This window comes from Chiroxiphia lanceolata, chromosome 7, assembly GCF_009829145.1.
Source record: "Chiroxiphia lanceolata isolate bChiLan1 chromosome 7, bChiLan1.pri, whole genome shotgun sequence".
In the NCBI taxonomy this organism is placed as follows: domain Eukaryota; kingdom Metazoa; phylum Chordata; class Aves; order Passeriformes; family Pipridae; genus Chiroxiphia; species Chiroxiphia lanceolata.
In genome coordinates this window covers 23,190,671-23,208,099 of record NC_045643.1, presented here as the reverse complement: position 1 = coordinate 23,208,099, position 17,429 = coordinate 23,190,671, and the positions used below count along the sequence as shown (strand labels likewise).

The window sequence follows — 17,429 nt, the reverse complement described above, 5'->3', positions numbered from 1 at the left end:
CCAGCCAATGGAGAGCTGGGAGAAGACCTTGGCATTGTCTTACAAGCAAGGCCAGCAAACCTCGATGGACCAAAGCTGAGCAAGAGCGCTCACTCCATGATCTACTTGGTGGAGCCTGCCCATCCTGGAGGCAGGCTCTGAGGCTTTCCCCATTCCCATGGTTTGTCCGTGCTGAGAAAGATACACTTGCTGTCTCTGAGTAGTGTCCGGGGAAACTACTCTCCATGGCAGGCTGTTGCCCAGGTGCTGTTTCTCCAGCATTGCAAAGGGGGTTGGCACAGTTGTGACTGAATCATTTTGGTGGGCACTGGTTTGCCAACAGCACTGGTAGCTTGGTGGTTGGTCTGCACTTCAGCCTTAACAGCCTCTCTAGTAGCTTTGTGAGGCTTCGTTTCAGGCAGCCACTCTCTAAGGCAGACCTTTCCGAGGGCATCACAGCGGCACTGCGGAATGTCTAGAAGCAGCGATAGCTGGAGTTCACTGCCCCGCGTCCGTGCCAGCCCCAGCTGCAGTGTTATCCTACACTCTCATCACACAATTAAATAAAACAGTCATTGATATTTCCTTATGTCTCCCAGACCAGCAGCTAAATATCCTTCCCCTTCACTGCCCTTTTTGCTTGCTGAGCACCAGGCCTTCCTCTGGTGCGAGACATGAGCCCCAGCCAGGTGCCGGCCTGTGCTGTCTGGAGTGCAGCGCTCTGCAGACAAGGCTGCAGGTTGCTTTTTCTTGAGGGAGTATGGGGAGGGTTCACACACCACTTGTTTGGGTACCACGAGTAAAAGCTTTCGTGATGAAGCTCCAGTGTATGCACGACCTGGGAGGAAGCCTTCTTTGTGAAGAAATTAGCTCACGGGCATCTGGAAGAGCTGAAAGTAGGCAGATGAGGCAGTAAGGATCTTCAAAGGTCTGGAAGATGATAGTGAGTTCTCCAGCTGCCAGGGCTTTGGTAGCATAAGCTAATGAAAGAAGGGTGTGCTCGGATGTGTTTCCTTGCCAGGCAGTGTGTATCCACTAGACAAATTGGCGGTCTTTTTTTCTTTCTTATGTCTTCAGGCCACCGTTTTGAAGATAACCCCGGTGTGAGGAGACATCTAATGAAAAAACCGTCTCGGAGTCAGATCACCAGGACAAGCAAAAAATTAGCATCAACTCCATCTGTCAAGAAAAAGAAGAAGAAGAAGAAGCTGGATAGAAAGCCCCATGAGGTATCCATGTGCTGTCCTCCCACACTTGTTCAGAAGACATAAATCAGGACTAGAAACGTGCAGTTTATAAAGTGATAAATGTGTTTCAATATAATTAATTCTTTACATGACCTTGAGGGTGACATTTCAAGCTATTATCCATTATCTTGGGGGCTGAAAATACACTTTTTTCAATAAAAGTAGAGATTTCCCTGAAATTGCAAAGCTCTGACCTTAGGAAAAACATTAAAATATCCCAGAAATGGTAGTGCTGTTGTGGAAATTGGCAGCATGGTAATATCGTCATCTCTGGTAAGTGTGGAAAATTCTGGGGGAAACCAAGGAGGCAGACGACAAAATTGTCACAGTTTGGTGGAAAGGGATGCAGCAATGCATCATTCTCTCTCGTCTGCCCACGCCATCTGACTTGAAGCTTTCTGGTGCTCCATGTGCTGATGGAAGCTCCTGCCACGCTGTCAGTGATATTTGTCCTGGCTGCTTCTGTTCACCAAGCCTCTGGTTAACTACAGCAGGCTTGCTCGGGCAGTGCTTCAGACCAGGCGGTACCTTGAGAACAGAGCTCAGGCTTTCTGTGTGTTGCTAGTAGAGCTGCATCAGGGGAAGTCTCATGTCCTGGCTGTAATTCGCACTAGGTGTTTGTGGAGCTGAATGAGCTGGTGGTGGATAAGAACCAGGAGATGCACTGGAGAGAGACGGCCCGCTGGATCAAGTTTGAGGAGGATGTGGAGGAGGATACAGCAAGGTGGGGGAAACCCCATGTAGCTTCACTGTCCTTCCGCAGTCTGTTGGAGCTCAGGAAGACGATTGCCCACGGTGAGTCAGGAGCAGCAGGCCAGAGTTTGACTCTGGCTCTGGGACAGGTTTTGCTGGATAGCTTCTGTCACTGTTTGGCCCATCAGTGGAGGCACACAACAGTGTCTGTGTCCAGTCTCCATGAGGGGCCTGTGGAGACATCCTGCAACCTGTTTGGCAGGGTTTACAATAGCCCAAGGGTGCCTGTGTTGGTTCCATGCTCTGTTTCACTGCTCTTGGGCACGTGGCAGCTGCAACACCCAGCTGTGTCTCGGCTGACAGGTCTTGGACCCATCTTTGGTGTGAAATGGAAAGTTTGGTCAGAGCAGGAGACTGAAACAAAAGGAGATACCAGAGTGACCAGTGCATCTTGGAGATTTTGGGTTCTCTTGGGACAAGAGTTTACAGAAAAGACATAGGGCACCTGGACTTGGGGCATTTCTCATCTGAGAGACTCTGTGAGCCTGGTTCCTAGTGGAACAGCTGTGTCCCCAGAGTGTGCATGAAATGGGGAGCATTGCACACTAGAAGCAGGGCTCTTCCCCTCTTGATGGCAGGTGCTGTCCTCCTTGACTTGGAGCAGACCACTTTGCCTGGCATTGCTCACCTCATGGTGGAGACCATGATCATCTCTGACCAGATCAGAGCAGAAGACCGAGCCAATGTGCTGCGCGCCCTGCTGCTGAAGCACAGGTGGGTGGCACACGGATGAGGGCTCCCAGGGCTCAGGGATTACATGTGAGCCCTGGGTGGGAAGGGAGGCAGGTCCTCTCATGGCCACCACTCTCCCCCCCAGCCACCCCAATGATGAGAAAGAGGGCTTCTTCCCAAGGAACCACTCCAGCTCCAGCATGAACTCCATCGTGGGGAACCACCACCACAACCACACCACAGACACTTGTGTGCCCCTCATGGGGGAAGAGCGCATTGAGATGGCCGACCCCAAGGCTAACGAGACCGAGTGCAAGGAGGTGAGGGTGACAGGGGTTGGGGGGAGGTACTGTTTCTTTTTACACACTCCAGGGACAACTCTTGGCTGACAGCAACCCTTGGAACCCACCTCTGGGCCCCTTCATGGGGGAACCTTGTACTGCAAGGACTGAGCTGCCCTGGATCACCCAGAGCGCTGGAAATTGGGTCACTGCATTATGATTTTGGAACCTAGTTTTAGCTTGGCACTGTATGCAGATGTCTGCTTGAGCATGTAATGGCAGCAACAGCCCTGGTGCTTGCAGGGTGGCCTCTGCTGTGAGGGTGCCTTGCCTGTGAAGCAGGGTTTTGGGTGTGCAGCCAAGGCAAGCCCAGCTGCAGTTATGCCAGTGGGGTGCAAGGCCCTGTAGGGAGACCAAAGCATGGAGATTTTATCCTTACTTGTTTGTGTTCTTGCCTGGCAGAAAAACCCACATCTCCATAACTCTGAGGGCCACCGTAAATACCTGAAGCTGATGGAGAAGATCCCTGAAGATGCAGAGGCCACAGTAGTTCTCGTGGGTAAGAGATGGCATGTAGTGTCCCCCAACAGCTAGTGCAGATCTTGGTCTGGCCCCAGCTGTCTGTGCCCTCCCTCCTGAGAGATATTTGGTCATCTCTTACATGTTTCCAAAGTTCAACTGGGGAGGGAACCTGGTACACTCTCTCCTTTGCTGATGGTGCATGTTCTCTTTGTGGTAAATACATGGGGTGCCAGGGTAGTTCTTTTCCTAAATTAAAAAAGAGGATGATAGACTCTGCTGCTGGGAACTGGGGCACAACTTAGTGGTGAAAGTCCTGCCAGGCTCACCAGAACTTCTGGTTTTGCAGCTCAGAAGTAAGTAAGTGGTGCCTGAGGGACTGGTGGCCTGGCTACAAATGCTCTTGGGCCTCTGAGCATTGCTGCCCTCTGTCTGCCTCTTCACACCTCACCAGCACCTGGTCCCTGTCCCTGACCAGTGTTGATTGCTGGCTGTGTGTGCCAGGGAGCTTTCAGTTTACAGAAGCAGGGCGTGGCTGGTGGCAAAGTCTCAGGTATTGGCCATAGCACTGCCTGGGGATTTTTTAGGGCTATGAGCAGGCAGGCTCAAGGATCATTGGGCTTGGTTCCTTCTGACTGCAAGAGTATTCCTTCTCAGCTCTTTGCTGGCATTACTGTCTGAGCAAACCTAGCAAGCAAAGTAAATGTCATTGCCTATCCAGTAGATTAAAAGCTCAGGCAAAGATGCTTGGCAGCTCAACCAAACTGATTCTTAATCATGATGAGGCCAAGTCAGGTTCATAAACGCACTTTGAATATTCACAAAACTAAACATTGGCTTGTTTCTGAGATAAGGCTGTGTCTTGTGATTCGCTTGGACTCTCGGATGGCCCATATTTGCCACTCTAACACAGAACACAGCTCTTTGCTGGACACAGATGGCAGAAAGATCAGTAATAATGCCACAGAAATACAAGTATTCAATAAACATTTGTGTTCGATAAGTGAAGGAAGCAGCTGGTGTGCCGGAGGATGCAGGAGTACTTCCCAATCTGTTAGGAACCGAGGAGACTGTCAAGCACTGATGAGATGCAGACATTGTAAAACAAACTGTGTAGTTTGCTCCTATGACTCTAGAGAACTGACTTACTTTTCCCTGGGAAAAAAAAAAAGTTTAGGAATACAGGGAACATACAAGATAACAAAAGAAATCTCATACCATCAGTGCCCAAGAAGGGAAGGACAGTGAGCCAGTACCTATAGGTGGTTTAACCTGACATCCTTCTCGGCCAACATAATGGCAGAGCTAATGTGGGATTCAATTAATAAAGAGCTAAAGAATAAGAATGTAATTATTGCCAAGCAATGAGGTTTATGGGAAATAGGTCATGTCAAACAAACCTGATTTCATTCTTTGATGAGATTAGAAGTTTGTTTGATAAAAGTAACATATGAGAGTCTTCCGTAAGTGGGAAGCAATCTTCCGATTTAAAATTAGGCCTTCATAGTGTAAGTAGAGCCCATCTGTAAGGGATTAAGAATGGGCTAACTGGGAGGCTAAAGAAAGTAGCACTGCTTGTGAATGATCAGTAAAGGACTTGGAGCAGTCCTTAACATGTAGCTGAGTGCTGTGTCAGTGGTCTGGAGAACGTGCAGAACTGCAGGGCTCCTGGGAACCCCTGAAATCCTTGTTTGCACTGTTAAAGGCTACCCAGTACAGCTCACCCCAGTGATTAACTCTGCTCCAAACGTTGCCTCCTGGTAGGTTGTGTGCAGTTCCTGGAGCAGCCAACTATGGCTTTTGTCCGACTAAATGAGGCCGTCTTCCTGGAATCTGTCTTGGAGGTCCCAATTCCTGTCAGATTCATCTTTGTGCTTCTGGGACCTAGCCAGGCCAACATGGACTACCATGAAATTGGCCGCTCCATCTCCACCCTCATGTCCGACAAGGTGAGAAGCTGATGGACGGTGATGCTGACAAAGGCAAGGGAGTTTTGGTGGTTCCTTAGGAGACAGTCCTGAGATGAAAGTGCTGAGAGATTCTGTGCATAGGCCTGGGTGGGGTAGGCAGGTGTGAGCACCTGGGATTTTTAAGAGCAGCCTGGCTTGACTAATGTAGAACACTCCAGTACAGAGAAAAGAGTAGGACAGACACTTGGCTGGGTGAAGAAAGGGGCCATATGTAAAAGCAGGAACAAAGAATGCCCAAGGTTAGAGGAGTGGTGTTCAGTTGACATTTCTCAAATGGAGAGGAGGGGAGGCTGAGCAGTGCCTGTGAACATGGCACCTGGCTCAGGCCACACTGAAAAAAAGACCCAGCAATGCCTGGGGATGGTTGTCAGGTGCTTCGATGAAGCTTCCTAGCTGAGTCCCATGGCTCAGGCATCCATGCAGAGGAGCACATCCATACAGGAGGAGAGATGAGGAGGCAGGAAGGTTTTTCTGCCAAGTGCGTGCACTGCTGGAAGTCCCCCATCTGTCCACATGGCAGGAAAGTGAAATTCATTAACTTGTTTAGGAATTAAATGCTAAAAGACAATCTGAGCATCTGCATACATTCAAGACAAGAGGATCAGAGGTTCACAGGGTTCTTCTGGCTGGTGCCATGTAACTATAAGCAAGTAACAAACATTCCTGTCCTGCCAATAGTGCACAACTTTCCCTGAACTGGAGACTAAAAGGTTCAATCAGAAAATGTGGGTTATAGACAACAAGGTCTCCCAGGTGAAAGATCCCTTCCCTGGAGTTGTACAGGACACAGGACTCAGCTGAGAACGTGTTTTTACCTGGAAGAGGTGAAACGCCATATTCCAGCTTCAGCACCGTGTTTGTGGACTGATCTTGTTCATTTGAGTCTCTGCTCATCTTGCTGGAAGAGGAGAGGCAGCTGCTGCAGCCAGGGCTGGCTGTAGCAAGGTTACACAGTGGCTGGCGCCATGGAGAGAGTACAGTATCGTTTACACTGAAGTGTGGCTCCAGGGAGTCTGTGTGCTGCAGGGACCTTAGCTGTCCCCTCCCTGCTTTAAAGGCTCTTCACTTGTTCATCGTCCTCCAGCCCTTTCTCTGAAGGCATGTTTCAGAGGCAGTGCAGCACTTCTGCCTGTTTGCTAGCACCTCCCTGCTTATTTGCAGTAGTGCTGTCCCCTCCTGGTCTCCTTGGAGTCCCTCCTTGTTATCCTGCCCTTGCTCTCAGAAGTATCTCACCTTTTCTGCCTGGTTTCCCTTGCATGGCTTCCTTCATGCTGTAGACTCCTATTTTCTCTCTCCCTCTCTCTTCCCCTCTCTCCCTCTTCCTCTCTCTCTCTCTCTCTCTCTCTCTGCCATGTGGAGACTCCCAAGAGTCTCTTATGCTTCCTGCTCAGGTCCTGGTTCTTGTGCTTTTTATCTATGGTGCTTTAGGGCTCCACCAGCTTTTCCCTTAAAATGAGAAGCGGGATTCAGGAGTGTGGGTCACAGAGTGGCAGTAGTGAGACAAGTAGTGGGTTGAGGGAGCAGGATGTTACTGTAAGGGTCACAGCAAGTGTTGACTTTCCAGGCTGTAGGTAGCTGGGTCTAGTCTTGGTCTGAGCCTTCTCCCTCTCTCTTTTTCCCTGCCCCTCCCAGCACTTCCATGAGGCTGCATACATGGCAGATGACCGTCAAGATCTCCTCAACGCAATCAATGAGTTCTTGGACTGCAGCATTGTCATCCCCCCATCGGAGGTGGAGGGGAAAGACTTGCTTAAATCCATTGCCACCTTCCAGAAGTTGCTGCTGAAGAAGAGGAAGGAGAGGGAGCAGAAGTCCATGAAGGAGGGGACTGTTCAGGAAGCCAAAGGTCTCTCCACTCACATTTGGGCAAGTTTATGCCTAGCGCCCTGCATGCCCCAGTGGGCCCTCCCCTCCCAGAACCTGGCAGAGGTGTGAGGAGGTCCTGGCTCCTGCACTGGGGAGCTGGGAGGGGGACAAGGGGAGCAAGACACTGGCTGTTGGCAGCTCTGGCACCTGGGGGCAGTGGGATGTGCAGTGGAGGGGGCTCACCAGGCTAGTGCTGCTGGAGGAAGGTCTCTACGAGGTACTGGGGAGAGGGACAGCCCAAGGGCCCACCTCTGTTCCCTACTCAAGCTCTGCCCTCCGTGCACCTCTAGAGCTGTGTGAAGTGAAAGCTGAGGAAGAAGAGGAGGAAGCTGAGGACGACCCTTTGAAGCGAACCGGGATATTTTTTGGAGGTCTGGTTCGGGACATAAAGCGCAGGTACCCCAAATACCTCAGTGACATCAGAGACGCCTTGCACAGCCAGTGTCTCGCAGCCGTTCTCTTCATCTACTTTGCTGCTCTCTCTCCTGCCATCACCTTCGGGGGACTCCTAGGTAATGGGCCTGCTTTCTGGTCTGTTCTTTGCACTCTGGGACACTGGCTGTGTCTGTGTGATGCTGTGCTGGGGTGGGCTTTGGTGCTGTTTGCTCAGGGAGAGTGGTCGCGCTGCATCTCAGCTGCTGCCTTGTTCCCACCCTGCCACTTGGCCTCTCCAGTCTCGGCTCCCTGGGCCCCTTCCATGCTCCCTGCCTAACACAGGGGACCTCTGACTGATGGGATGGGGACCTGCCTCCTCTTTCTGGAGCTGTGCAGCCTGTCTGCCTGTAGTGATGGTGCCTGTGTCCGGACTATAACACTCACATGTTGTTCTCTTTCCCAGGAGAGAAAACTGAGGGTCTCATGGGGGTCTCCGAGCTGATAATCTCCACCTCAGTTTTAGGGATCCTCTTCTCCCTGCTCGGAGCCCAGCCGCTCCTGGTCATTGGCTTCTCAGGGCCTCTGCTGGTGTTTGAAGAAGCTTTTTACAAGGTACATGTGAGGCAGTATCTATGCTTGGCACCTGCTCACTCTGCCCTTGTTCTGGAGAGTGCAGCTGGCATTTCTCAGCTCTGCAAAGTGTCTTTGGTAGTGTGGACTCCTTGGGTCCTTCCAGCCTCCTCTCAGCTCAGCCAGGGCTGCCCCTGGCTCTGCTGACCCTTTACAGGTCACACTGTAGAGCGTTCTGCCTCCCATTGCTGTGTCCATTATCCCTTGAGGTGTGACAGTGATAAGAGCACTCCTCTACTTGCTGACTCTGAGGGAAGCATTGTCCCCCAGCCCTGTGCTGCAGCCCGTCTTGGCACAGTAAGCACTTGTAGCTGCATCCTAAAACTTTCTTGTTCTTGGGGCTTTCTTTGAAGACCATTTCACAGCTTTCACTTGTGTCCAGGTTTCCTTGTATGTGAGCCCAACAATGTGTGTACCACTCATTTGGGATATGCCATGTACATTACTCCTACCTCTCAGGATGAGGCCTAGGGTGTGTGCAGAGGTATCCTGGCCAGCCAGGATGGATATGTTTTTTAAGTAGCATGACCCCTTTACTCTTACAAGCATCCCTGTACCTTCAAGCAATGGGTCTAATCCTTCTCTTTTTTTCTGACTCTTAGCATGTCTGTGTCTTTAAAAAAGCATGTTTTTTCCTGCAGTTAGATTTTCACCTTGGTGTGTCAAGAGTTTGGAGGTGATGCCATTGCAGAGTGTGAATTTCCCTGCTCTCCTGTGACTGCACTTCTCACTGACCTCTTTTCTTTGCCCAGTCACTCTGTACACAGGTGTACCTCTGCCTGTGGTGGTACCGAGGAAGGTTGCAAAGGGAGGGATGTGACTGGTGCTGGAAGTAGTTGGTGTTGATGTGTGTGGAGGAGCAGAGGTGCTGTCTGAGATTATGGCCTAGCTAATGTAGCCTTTATGCAATGGAACATAGCAGGATGCTCACGCTCTCCTTTGTAGGGAACAGGCTTGTGCTGTTGAGTGCATGGAGCAGTGGAGGGCTGTGTTTGAGCAACGGCACCTCCATATGGGTGGGATGGGGAGCATCATGCATGGTTGGCTTCAGCAGAAAGCAAAGGAGGTACTGTTAAAAAGACTGAAGAGGTAAAGACCTGCTTGGTGTGAGCTGGCAGGTGTTAAAGCAAAGTCTGCAAATTTGCCTGTGACTTCAGCAATGAATTCACTGTCTCTGTGCTGGATGCCCAAGCAGATGAAGATGCTTTTTTCCAGGAGAGTCTTTCATCTTAATGGGGAGCAGATGCAGGAGGCAGCCTGAGGAGCCATAAGTAACTCCTTCCCCTTTCCATTTCAGTTCTGCCAGACACAAGGCATTGAGTATCTCACAGGCAGAGTGTGGATTGGTCTGTGGCTCATCGTCTTCATCTTCATTATTGTGGCAGCTGAGGGAAGCTTCTTGGTGCGCTACATCTCGCCCTTCACCCAGGAGATCTTTGCTTTCCTCATCTCCCTCATCTTTATCTACGAGACCTTCTACAAACTGTACAAGGTGAACCTTCCCTAGGGAGATGGGCCACTGCATCTCTTGATCTCTCACACCCTGCTGCTTTAGCATACAAGTGGCAGGGGAACAGGGCCAGCTCAGCCACAGCTTTCCTAGACATTCTGCAGAGCATTTCTTTGCTGGCCTCTCATGCCTCAGCACAGCTGCCTCCTGTGCCATCACAGAGGGTGGCAGGAAGAGCCCTAATGTCTCTCTCCCCTTCTCTTCTGCAGGAGGCATTAAAGAGGGCCACTTTTTTTTCCCAACCCTCTACAGCTGGGTAGGTTGTGAGGTGAAGTGACAGATGCTGGGATTGTCCGTGCCCACCATCTACCACCCTCACCTCTCCACACAGCAGGACACTTCCGCTTCCCCCAGCTCCCATTAATGACAGTGCCTCCTGCCCCTCCTTGTGGTAACTTGCCTGCTGCTTTTCTCACCTGTCCAGGTGTTTGCAGAACATCCTTTGCTGAAGTTCTACCCACCGAATGTGCAGAGCAGCCTGAATGCCAGCATGCTCTCTGCAGATGCGATGTCACTGGGCACCAGGATGCAGCCCAATACTGCTCTCCTCTCCCTCATCCTCATGCTAGGCACCTTCTTCATTGCCTTCTTTATGCGCAAGTTCAAGAACAGCCGTTTCTTAGGAGGAAAGGTGAGAAGTTCGTGGGACCCAGATGTTGAGGACGAGGGATGTGCCAAACATGTAATTCTTCTTGGTACAGACCTTTGTTCTCCAGAGCACTTGGATGTCCCCCAAAGAAACACCAGAAATCCCTTAAGTACCTTGCAGAAGGGATAGTAGCCCACCCTAGGCTGCAGACCAGAGCTGACTGTTGGTGACAGTATTTGCACTGTCCTGCTCCAGTGAGCTTTGCTGGAAAGTTCTCTGCACCTTGGGAAAGCTCTTTGGTCTGGATAGAAATCTATTAAACTAGAATATAGGGGCAAGAGCTTACAAGTTGTTCTCTTTGGACATCTGTCACATGCAGGGCATCTGTATAATACCTGCACCACTGTCTAAAAAGGCCAGCAGGAGCAATTAGCCAGTCATTTAAGAGGACTGTGTGTTATGTGGGCAATGGGATGCACAGCCCTATGGGTCAAGTCTGGGTTCCCTTGCCTGCCCATCAGCAGTGCTTAGGTTTGCAGTGGTGCCTGGCCCCACTTGGGGCTTCTCTTTGCTGCAGGCTCTCTGTAGCAAGGTGGATGCATGGAGCTGGCCCTTCTCTTTGCCAGTGACAGGTCTTTATTCTGCAGGCTCGGCGGATCATCGGAGACTTTGGGATCCCCATCTCCATCCTGGTCATGGTGCTGGTGGATTACACCATCACTGACACATACACACAGGTAAGTGCCAGCACTGCCCTCAGAGCCCCTCCTGCAGCCCAGCAGTAATTCCCTGTGGCACTGTAGCCTGCTCTTGTGCAATGGGGAATTTGTATTTCCTGCTTCTTTAGTCATAACAGCATAAAGCAAACAGAGACATTCCCCTTGTCCTCACCCCCATGCTGAAGGGAAGCTCCAAGGGTCTTGCTGAGACTGAGGCCAGATCTACAGGGACTAGAGTGTCTTAGTATCCCTCTAGTATTCCAGCTGTTAGTAGGGGAGGCTTTAGGGGCTTTAAGGAATTTCACTGCAGTTAATTCTTTGTTTGTAACTCTAAATACTTGTAGTTAATCAACAGGATATAAACTGGTTATGCACACTGAAGAAGCTGGCATGTAGAATGGTTTCAGTGGGGTTTAATACTTAACATACTTATTCTCTCCTTGATTGTAGAGGCTACTAAATATTTTGATCACCATCTTAATAATTTTTTCCCAGTTTATGCACAAATTTAGCATTAAGTTTGATAATGTTATCAGACAAGCCCATCTCACAGGTTTCATTTTTTTCTCCTTTTTCAGTAGATATGTATTTATGTATTTTTGTTGTGGTATTTTTTTTCACTAAGACTGGGGAAAGGGTGGAAGCTATTTCCTGTTCATCATGCAAGGTTTTTATCAAGACAGCCCAAGGCTTGGTGGAATCAAAATGCATTTTTTATTCATTTGAATTTCAATGAAAAATTTGGGTCTATCAGATGTTAGTAAAAGCATGCACTTTGTTACATTCTTTTCATACCCTTCTACACTTCTACAATTAATATCAAAAGCATTATCATTTCAGTATTAACTCAGCATATGTACAAAGCTTTCTGAGAAAATGGTACTTAGTTACACAGCTTAGCTCAAGGACAAGCATTCCAGAAATATTATTCATACTTATGCTGATTAACATAAATGCAAATCATAAACTCTCCCTGCAGTGCAGATAGCAAAAATTGCTGTAGAGGAGCACAGAGCCAAGGGTTCAAATGCTAATGAACACAGGATCAGGATGATGTACAGCTAGGAGTCTGTGTGGTCTGATGAGAGCCACAAACATGATATTCCCTCCGAACATGGTCAGGGTGAGGTCATTTCCAGAGAATGTGGTCACTTCTGGGGTTCACACTGCAAAAGCAATGCTGAAAAATGTCTCAGAAAAGTCTTGGAAAGTCTGGAAAGCCACTTCAGAGTAGGGTAGGCAGTTCAGAGCACTTAATTTGTCCAAGAAGAGGTCAAGGAGCATTGTAACCAGTGGCATGGGGGTGAGGTTCCTGAGGGAAGATGATTCCTTGGTCTTTTGGACAAAAATGAAAGACATTTCAGTAGCTGAAAGGAAATGAGACAGGCTCATGTTAGGGGACATGGGACTTTTTGCACTGAAGGGGATTGATTACCCATGAGAAAGCCCTGCTCAGTTCAGGGTGGCTTATCCCATCATCTGAAGTGTTCAGACCAGGGAGAGCAGGAGGATCAAGGCTAGTCCTGTGTGAGGCTGTGGGCAGGTGTGTATTGATGAATAATTGCTGGGTTTTGTGACTACACCACCAGAAGCTGAATGTCCCTTCCGGCCTGTCGGTCACATCTCCTCACAAGCGTGGCTGGTTCATTCACCCCATGGGCAGCAGTGGGACCTTTCCGCTGTGGATGATGTTTGCCTCTGCCATCCCTGCTCTCCTGGTCTTCATTCTTATCTTCATGGAGACACAGATCACTACGTGAGTACCTCCCCTACCAACCCCAACTGTCACTAACCCCTAGGCAGGCAAGACCAGCATAAGCGCTGGTGCCATTCACGTGGAGATGCAATGGGCAACCCAGAGGAACAGCAGGGGCAGGATCCTGGCCATTTCAGGCTGTACCTTGGCTTCTCCACTCATCTTTTGGTTCCCCCCCGGCATGTGGTGTGGAGGAGACCTGCCTCAGCCAAGCACAGGAGGAAACTTCTAACCTGAAGCTGACAGCCATCATCCATCCCTCTCCTCAGCCATCTCCTTGTTATCCCCATGTGTGCTGTCTCCAGAGAGTGAATTGAATGTTGTCCCCAGCTGCAGTGCTGTCTCTTGGCACTGACCTGGGCCTGGCACTGACCTGGGCTCTGTTTTCTTTCAGGCTGATTGTTAGCAAGAAGGAGAGGAAGTTGCTGAAAGGCTCTGGCTTCCACCTGGACCTTCTTCTCATTGGCACTATGGGGGGGCTTTGTGCACTCTTTGGGCTGCCCTGGCTGACCGCAGCAACAGTACGCTCCGTCACACATGTCAATGCCCTGACTGTGATGAGCAAGGCCATCGCACCAGGAGAGAAGCCCAGGATCAAGGAGGTGAAGGAACAGCGTGTGACTGGAGTGCTCATTGCTGCTCTCGTTGGTGAGTCTCTGCTTGGGTGAGGGAGGGAGGGGAGAGCTCAGGACCAACTGTGTGCATCTGCTGGCAGTGGCCCTGCCCCACAGGCCAGCCTGTGCTCTGCCTGCTTACTGCAGGACTGCCCACACCAACCCCTTTGGAGCTTTCTTTCCCTAGCAGCCCAGGACAGAGAGTGGGTGGGAGAGGGATGGAGGTTGAGGTGCCTTGTGGAGGGGGTGGCATGGGACACACCATGCCCTGAGCTCTGTCTGTGCAGGTCTGTCCATTGTGATGGGGAACATGCTGCGGCAGATCCCATTGGCTGTGCTCTTTGGCATCTTCCTGTACATGGGGGTTACATCTCTCACTGGCATCCAGCTCTATGAGCGGCTGCTTCTGATCTTCATGCCATCCAAGCACCACCCTGACCACATCTACGTTGTCAAGGTGAGCAAAGACAAGTTGCAGGGAACCAGGTAATGAGGAGCGGAGGAAGAAGAGGTAGGTGAGGGGAGGATAGTGCTTTGCTAGAGTGATGCTTGGCTTGGTGACCCTCCTTGGCTGCAAGTTTGTGCTGAGAAGTGCAAGCCATGCACAGAGGTGGTACAATGCCATTGTATGCCTTGGATAGCATGCTGTTAGGCTGCACCCAGGAGTGTATTGCCAGTATATTGTATGGACAGACAGACAGTTTCTAGATAGGAGTGATGCATTGCTTGAGTGGATGAAGGGACACTGCACTGCCAGGTGGGTATGCTCCCAAGTCACACAGGGGCTGATGAGTTATGGAGTTCTACCTCGCTGTAAAGGCAGGTAGAGCATGCAGCAGTGTTGCATTGCTGTACTAATCTATGCAGAAGGGTTACATTCTGCCGGTTGGGTGTTCATTAATCTGTGTGGAAGGATAATGTGTTCTTAGACTGGATTTACCTCCTAGGTGAAGACCTGGAGAATGAATCTCTTCACCTGCATTCAACTGGCCTGCATTGTGTTGCTTTGGGTGGTGAAGTCTACAGTGGCATCCTTGGCCTTCCCCTTCGTTCTGATCATGACAGTGCCATTGCGACGCTTCGTGCTACCCCGCTTCTTCCACGACAGGGAGCTCAAAGCGGTAAGCAGATAACTGTCTTCACAGTCTAGCTTGCAACACTGCAGTGAGATTGAGGAGATTTGGCAGCCTGAAAGGCTGGGAGAACCTGAGCCATCAAAGCCTTGGTTTTTCTTGCTGTTATCTGAGGGTCTTTGCTCAACAGCAGTAGGTGGGTGAATGGCTTCCTTGGAGGTTTTAGCTCTGGGAGTGCAGTGTCAGATGGATGGGCAGCCTAGGGCAAGGAAACGCAGGTTCCTACTAGGCAGAGGCCAAGAATACAGGTTTCCCCTTCCATCTTGTGGCTCATTCATCAAGAGACACCCCAGTTCCCCACTGAGCCAGTAGCAACAGCCCAGCATCACAGCAGAGCCTGTGGCTGCCTGGCACTTAAACATGTAACCACAATACCAGAGTGCTGGCAGCTGCTTGAGAGCTGGCAGCTCCTCTGCTGCTGTCAACATCCTGAGCTCCTGTTGGAGAACAGCCTGGAGCAGCACCTAGGAGTGGGTGCTGCAAGCAGGGGAAGAGGGGGGAGCTGCAGTGCTGGACCAAAGCCCCGGGCCTTGGAAAGGGCATCAGGCTGGGGATGCATAGATAGGCATGAGGGTTTAAAAAAGGAGCCTGTTGGGAGGGGAAGGAGCAAGAGCCTTGCTTTTCCAGCACAGCCCAGCTGCCTGGGTTGCTGTGTGCTGATCCCTCCATGCCAGGGTTGACCCCGCATTGGGGCTGGCTGTGGCCTTCAGAGCCTGGTCTCTGCCTCTTCCCAGCTGGACTCAGAGGATGCGGAGCCAAACTTTGACGAGGATGGCCGGGATGAGTACAACGAGCTGCACATGCCTGTGTGAGCTGGGACCTGCCCTCCCCACTCATGGGACAGGCCTCTCGCACCTGCTCACCCCTCCTGAGAACTAACTGGGGACTTGCCATGAGTCAACGATCTCTTGCCTGGACCAACGAATGGCTGTTCCATAGCCCTGCAGGAGGCAGCCCTGGATGTGGCTGCCCCATCGCTCGCTCAGCAGAGGCTGTGAGTCTCTCTCCTCTTGGACCTAGTGGGCTGAGAGATGCCTCTCACATCCCAAAGCTGTGTGGGCCCTCAGTGCCCTTGGGTCAGGAGTCTGTCCCCTCCCTGCTGGAGGCAGCCTGTGCCTGGTCTCCAGGTGGTAAAAGGGAACCCTGCCAGCTGGTGTCACTGCATCCCCCTCCACTACCATGAAGCTTGGATGTCTCAGCACCACATGACACTGAGCACTCACAGAGATGGGCTAGAAGCTGCCTGTGGAAGGCCAGTGGGCTTCTCCCAGGCCAGCAGTCTCTTTACTCAGCTGGCAGATGCCTTGCTCCTGCTCCCTCTGCTGCCTTCTAGGAGTGCTCACATTGGGCCTCTGCCACAGCCCCTGGGGCTGCTGCAGCCTGGCAGACAGGCAAAGAGGGACAGGCACCCTGGCCCTGTCCTCCAGACCATCATCTGTGCAGTCACCTTCCCACATAACTGTTTTCAGCTCTTGCTTGGCATGGGAGAGGCTGTTAGCCTCCTCTCAATTTTCCCAACCTTATTCCCAAAGGCAAACTGCACCGGGAGGGGAGGCTGGGGACAAGCAGGTATCCTGAAGCCTTGAGTGTCTGCCCTCTTACAGGAACTAAGAGGAGTCCTGTGCCATTCTGCACCTCCACAAAGGTTGCAGGGGTAAATGCATCATAGGGCTGCATCCCAGTTCCTGATGCCCACATTTCTGTCCCTGAGAATAAACCATGTTTAAGAAGCTATACAAGAGATGTAGTGCTGGAGCACAAAACAGTCCTTTGGGTCCCCTCCCGTTCCCTGTGCAGTGATCCACTGAGTCTGGCTCCTTGCAACCCTACAAGGAAGTCACTGAAACCCCCAGCCCCAATTCTGCTGCCATATTGAGATGACTTTTCACATCCAGTGGTTCCCTCCTAGTGGGAGGGAGCGGCATTCAGCCCACCTCTCAGCCCCCATCACCTCTGGGCAGCTCCAAACGCAGAATCACAGGATGGGTCAGTGTGTCATCTGGTCCAGCCTCTCTGCTCAAGTAGGGTCATCCTAGAGCACATGGCACAGGACTGCATCCAGACAGTGAATGTCTCCAGTGAGGGAGAATCCACAGCCTCTCTGGGCAACCTGTTCCAGTGCATGGTCACCAACACAGTAAAGTTCTTCCTCATATTCATATGGAACTTCTGTGCATCACACCTTTCTGCCTGACAGGGCTTCCTCTGGGGTCTCCCTGACCTGGCAGCCTTTGTTCAGAGCTGGCCCAGAAACTGCTTGATGGTGCCCTTACTGCCCTTGGCAACTCCAAGGGTAGTGCCAGAGGAGACAGGCACACCAGCCTCTCCCTGATGGTTGGAGCTGGAGTGGTCTTCTGGAGGAAGCTGGGATGCATGCTTCACCACTGGATTTGGGACAAGACATTGCCCCTGTTCCCACTTACCAGCCTGGCTCCTGCGAGAGATGGTGGTTGCTTCATTACGGGAGGGTCCAATGCCTTCCTTGGGAGGCTGCAGAAATATCCCATCAGAGAAAGAAGCCTCCCCCCACAGCAGGTTCCTGCCCACAGCCTGGCACCCCCCACAGGGCCCAGGGCGGAGAGACGAGTGTCTCTGTGTGTCTGTGGCCGTGTGTGTCCTGTCCTCCCTGTGTAGTGTAGGAGGCCTGTCGTTGCTGTGCATTGTGACTCCTCTGACTGTAGTGGAAACAGCTACACCAATAAACTCTTCACAGGAATTGTGCCTCTGGCTCTATGCCTTTGTTTTTATTGCCAACGGCAATAAATTGATTGAAATTCCCCAACACAAAACTTTCTTGCCCACAACAGCCAGTAAGG

At 51.1% G+C, this 17,429-nt stretch overlaps 1 protein-coding gene across 2 annotated transcripts in view; it reads left to right on the top strand.

Moving 5' to 3' along the window:
* The window catches only part of SLC4A3 (solute carrier family 4 member 3), a 34,612-nt gene extending 17,271 nt beyond the window's left edge, over positions 1–17,341 (top strand). For both annotated transcript variants that reach the window (XM_032692613.1, XM_032692611.1), the window contains exons 7-23: positions 1,057–1,208; positions 1,841–2,021; positions 2,558–2,693; positions 2,797–2,971; positions 3,395–3,491; positions 5,216–5,400; positions 7,054–7,267; positions 7,578–7,799; positions 8,126–8,274; positions 9,590–9,784; positions 10,227–10,433; positions 11,039–11,128; positions 12,700–12,866; positions 13,261–13,514; positions 13,768–13,937; positions 14,428–14,601; positions 15,348–17,341. In XM_032692613.1, coding sequence (XP_032548504.1) covers positions 1,057–1,208; positions 1,841–2,021; positions 2,558–2,693; positions 2,797–2,971; positions 3,395–3,491; positions 5,216–5,400; positions 7,054–7,267; positions 7,578–7,799; positions 8,126–8,274; positions 9,590–9,784; positions 10,227–10,433; positions 11,039–11,128; positions 12,700–12,866; positions 13,261–13,514; positions 13,768–13,937; positions 14,428–14,601; positions 15,348–15,425 — 2,846 coding nt within the window. In that variant the 3' untranslated portion in view covers positions 15,426–17,341. The remainder of the gene's footprint in view (positions 1–1,056; positions 1,209–1,840; positions 2,022–2,557; positions 2,694–2,796; positions 2,972–3,394; positions 3,492–5,215; positions 5,401–7,053; positions 7,268–7,577; positions 7,800–8,125; positions 8,275–9,589; positions 9,785–10,226; positions 10,434–11,038; positions 11,129–12,699; positions 12,867–13,260; positions 13,515–13,767; positions 13,938–14,427; positions 14,602–15,347) is intronic.
* Positions 17,342–17,429: the final 88 nt, after the last annotated feature.